Source organism: Chiloscyllium plagiosum, chromosome 50 (genome assembly GCF_004010195.1).
Source record: "Chiloscyllium plagiosum isolate BGI_BamShark_2017 chromosome 50, ASM401019v2, whole genome shotgun sequence".
Lineage (NCBI taxonomy): Eukaryota > Metazoa > Chordata > Chondrichthyes > Orectolobiformes > Hemiscylliidae > Chiloscyllium > Chiloscyllium plagiosum.
The window spans coordinates 2,958,064-2,962,854 of NC_057759.1; the positions used below are offsets into that span (position 1 = coordinate 2,958,064).

The 4,791-nt window shown below is 49.9% G+C and overlaps 2 protein-coding genes across 2 annotated transcripts; one reads left to right on the forward strand and one right to left on the reverse strand.

Moving 5' to 3' along the window:
- Window positions 1–1,179: 1,179 nt before the first annotated feature.
- On the forward strand, window positions 1,180–1,627 carry LOC122544614 (histone H4-like). The gene has a single exon (XM_043683934.1). It carries the CDS (start codon window positions 1,266–1,268, stop codon window positions 1,575–1,577), a length of 312 nt encoding a protein of 103 aa, XP_043539869.1. The 5' UTR covers window positions 1,180–1,265; the 3' UTR covers window positions 1,578–1,627.
- Window positions 1,628–4,309: 2,682 nt separating this feature from the next.
- Window positions 4,310–4,785, reverse strand: LOC122544558 (histone H2A-like). The gene has a single exon (XM_043683875.1). It carries the CDS (start codon window positions 4,763–4,765, stop codon window positions 4,325–4,327), a length of 441 nt encoding a protein of 146 aa, XP_043539810.1. The 5' UTR covers window positions 4,766–4,785; the 3' UTR covers window positions 4,310–4,324.
- Between the last annotated feature and the right edge of the window lie 6 nt (window positions 4,786–4,791).

Consider the following 4,791-nt stretch of genomic DNA (forward strand, 5'->3'; position numbering starts at 1 on the left):
CCACCTCTGCCGTATCTGCTCCCAGGAGGACCAGTTCCACCACAGAACACACCAGATGGCCTCCTCCTTTAGAGACCACAATTTCCCTTCCCACGTGCACATCCCGCATCTCCACCTTCAAAGCCCACCCCTCCAACTGTAACAAGGACAGAACGCCCCTGGTGCTCACCTTCCACTCTACCAACCTTCGCATAAACCAAATAATCTGCCGACATTTTCGCCACCTCCAGTGGACCCCACCACCAGGGATATATTTCCCTCCCCACCCCTTTCCACTTTCCGCAAAGACCGTTCCCTCCGTGACTACCTGGTCAGGTCCATGCCCCCCTACGACCCACCCTCCCATCCTGGCACCTTCCCCTGCCACCGCAGGAACTGTAAAACCTGCGCCCACATCTCCCCCCTCTACCTCCATCCAAGGCCTTAAAGGAGCCTTCCACATCCATCAAAGTTATCACGGAGCACTTTGCGGTGCCGCTTCGCTCCGCCTTTTCCCAGGCCTTTGCCTCCTTTACCTCTTCCAGACACCACGCTTCTTCAGTCCAATCGCTGCGCATCCACCAATATCATTTATTGTATCCGTTGCTCCCATGCGGTCTCCTCTACATTGGGGAGACTGGACGCCTCCTAGCAGAGCGCTTTAGGGAACATCTCCGAGACACCCGCACCAATCAACCACACCGCCCTGAGGCCCAACATTTCAACTCTCTCTCCCACTCTGCCGAGGACATGCAGGTCCTAGGCCTCCTTCACCGCCGCTCCCTCACCACCAGATGCCTGGATGAAGAACGCCTCACCTTCTGCCTCAGAACACTTCAACCCCAGGGCATCAATGTGGACTTCAATAGCTTCCTCATTTCCCCTTCCCCTACCTCACCGCAGTTCCAAACTTCCAGCTCAGCGCTGTCCCATGACTTGTCCTACCTGCCTATCTTCTTTTCCAGCTATCCACTTCACCCTCCTCCCTGACCAATCACCTTCATCCCCTCCCCCACTCACCTATTGTACTCCATGCTACTTTCTCCACACCCACACTCTCCTCTAGCTTATCTCTCCACCCTTCAGGCTCTCTGCCTTTATCCCTGGTGAAGGGCTTTTGCCCGAAACGTCGATTTTACTGCTCATTGGATGCTGCCTGAACTGCTGTGCTCTTCCAGCACCACTAATCCACACCTCTTTCTCAGCCAGGTCGGACCGGGCTGCATAAAAAAGGAAGGGGAGGCAGCTCTGCTCTCATTCAGCAGCGATTGGAGTGAAGAAGCGTGATGTCTGGAAGAGGTAAAGGAGGCAAAGGCCTGGGAAAAGGCGGAGCGAAGCGGCACCGGAAAGTGCTCCGAGATAACATCCAGGGCATCACGAAACCAGCTATCCGGCGCCTGGCTCGCCGTGGCGGGGTCAAGCGCATCTCGGGCTTGATCTACGAGGAGACCCGCGGGGTGCTGAAGGTTTTCCTGGAGAATGTGATCAGGGATGCGGTCACCTACACTGAGCACGCCAAGCGCAAGACAGTCACCGCCATGGATGCGGTGTACGCTCTGAAACGCCAGGGCCGCACTCTCTATGGATTCGGCGGCTGAGGATAAAGCGACCCTTTTCCAGCGAACCCAAAGGCTCTTTTCAGAGCCACCCAAACCCTCCCATAGAGAGCGGAGACCTGAGGACGGTTCTTTAACGTGTCATTTTGCCCAGACACTGATGCGGGACTATTGCGGTATTTATTTCATTGACCCGTCCAGAATACTTTCATGAGTTGTGATGCTGGGACACAGCGGATATTTTCATAGCCTGCTCTGTCCATGTGCCTGTTACAGACCGTTCAGGCGGCCATTAAGTTGTGTTTCGGCTGATTATAATCTGGTTGAAACAAAATATCGATTCGGTGAGCTTCTGTTATTTTATCGTGGTACAATTTCAAGATGTTTAACTCGGCGGGGTTATTTAATTGTTTCACGGCGGGTAGACGTTCGGCTGTTCAGTTTGTCTGGGCTGTTTTAAACCCAGCCTTTTCTCCTGCCTGTTACAGACAGATCAGGCAATAATCCCGCCTCCTGTCCGCGCTGACAGCTAACTAGGTTTTAATCGATTACTATAAAGTATCTGAGTTGCGAATGAGTGGCGTAATATGTCTTAATATGTTATTTGATTTCAGGGTTTGAGAGGGTGATTTTGGCGGGCATTTTGAAATTCACCAACTGTCATTTCACGTTACCCAATCAGACTCCAACAATTTTTTTCCAGCCTTTTCTGTCCCATCCGGAGCTGTTTCTCTGTGGGCTGAGGGACAGGGCTGTATCCAATCCCAATGAGAAGAATGCATGTGTAATTAATAGTGGGTTTGTTTTTAGTTCACACCCTCTTGGGAGGCTCGGTTCAAACTCAATGGGCCGTATTGGCCCCTTTCTCAGGACTTCAAGACCGACCTGCGCTTCCAGAGCTCGGCGGTGATGGCCCTGCAGGAGGCCAGCGAGGCTTACCTGGTGGGGCTGTTTGAGGACACCAACCTCTGCGCCATCCATGCCAAGCGGGTCACCATCATGCCCAAAGACATCCAGCTGGCCCGCCGGATCCGCGGGGAGCGCGCCTAAACGGAGCATAGCCGGCCCTACACATTCACCCCGAGAGAGAGAGAGAAAAACACAACGGCTCTTTTCAGAGCCACTAAACCATCCAGAGAGAGCGGGAAACGATGGGTTGCATTAGTATTGTAATTATAAAACAAGGAAGTAAATACGGAATTAGTTATAAGCGATATTGACATGGGCAGTGAAGTCATATATCTAATGAGATCTCCTGTATTCGCAGAATTTATTATGACAGATTGTGAAATATAATTTTAACGTCACATTGTGGTAGTAGATTATGAATTCCCGCAACTCTCCTTCTCTGTCGCGGTATTCATATGGCTTGTCGTTGGAGGATGGGAAAGATTTGGTGCTAAGAGATTGATTTGTAACGTGCGGACATAGGTTCTGTGCACTTCCTAAAATACGATACCAGAGTAAAGCATTGATGGGGAGTCAGTTAAACAACAAAGTTGCAGACAGCGGCAGTCAAGTTCCGACTACAGAGATCTCCGGTGATCGCAGATTTTGATATAATAGATTCCAGAATTTAACTAATGGGGGATGGGATAGAATTGGTGCCGAAAGATCAACGGCTCATTTTCAAATTTGAAAAGCCCAGTAACATGTAGAAAAGACGTTTTACAGAGGAGAATGCCTAGGTACTCAGACGTTGATTTGTCTATCGATTACAGAAGTGTAGTTTATACAATCTCACTTAACTCCTTCCCTCCTTTACAGCTGAAAAACATCACTCACGGGTATTTAATATGCTCTCTCTCTGGGGACAGAGAAGAAAGCCTGTCTCTGAACACACGAGTGAACAAAGTACAGTGGGAAAGGGACCGCTCAGTAGTATTTGCTATATCGACTGTGTACTTAATGCACTGGGTGAATTCAGCTCTTCCTGATGCAGTTGAAGGGAATGTGAAATAAAGTCAAACATTTCTCGTTCTGCAAGTACAAATTCACCATGTGCGTGCGTGTTTTGCCGAGGGATGGGGGTATGAGTGTGTTTGTGTGCGCGAGTGTCAAGGAGTATACGCGTACGTCTGTGTGGGGGTGCATGCCTGAGTGAGGGATAGTATGTGTGAGCGTATGAGAGAGGGTCTCTGTGAGTACCTGTTTGTGGAGAAGTGTCTGTGTGTACTTCGTTCAAAAGCTGTATGAATCCAAGATTCTGTAAATTCATTTTTTTAGATTAGAATCAGTCTGACCATTGTGGCACAGAGTCTCACACACGGCAGCTTACAGCTTAAAGGCATTAGCTGGGCCAACGTGACACCAGTTGTTCAGGTTCACTTGAGAATGTAACATTTAGTTGTTCTGCGATTTACATTTGTAAAAACTGAAACCAACATGGTCATTATAAAAGATTAGAGATTAACAGACAATCCAGGCCTTTTTAAATATGATTTCAGTAACATCACACTGTAAACGTTTGCGAAAAGTTGTCTTACGATCTTAGATTCCACAGGCACGTGAGGAAAGCTCCGAAAGCTAGTGCATACAAATAAACTTGTTGGGCTATAAGCTGATGTTGCGTGATTTTTAACTTTATACACCCCAGTCCAACATCAGCATCTCCAAACCACAAGCGTTCAATAACAAGACGATAGTATTTGACTGATCTCAGGTTCAAAGTTCAAGCTTCTCCACATTAAAAGTAAACTAAACCCAACAGAAATGACAGTGTAGCTCCCTTCACAGATGCTGTGAGTGGCTCTGAAAAGAGCCTTTGGGTTGTCAGATTCAAGAACACTTCACTTTTTAGCAGACCCAGCAGCGGAAGTTTTCTTGGGCAGCAGCACGGCCTGGATATTAGGCAGCACCCCACCCTGAGCGATGGTCACCCCTCCCAGCAGCTTGTTGAGCTCCTCGTCGTTGCGCACGGCCAGCTGCAGGTGCCTGGGGATGATGCGGGTCTTCTTGTTGTCCCGGGCCGCGTTGCCGGCCAGCTCCAGGATTTCAGCCGTCAGATACTCCAGCACCGCAGCCAGATAGACCGGCGCTCCGGCACCCACACGCTCAGCATAGTTACCCTTTCTCAGGAGCCTGTGAACACGGCCCACCGGGAACTGCAGGCCAGCCCGGGACGACCGAGACTTCGCCTTGGCGCGACCTTTCCCACCGCCCTTTCCTCTTCCGGACATGGTCACAATCTCACAAGCACTTTCACAGAGAATGCTGCACTCCGCCCACATTGCGGCCTCTTATACCTTCGGGAGGA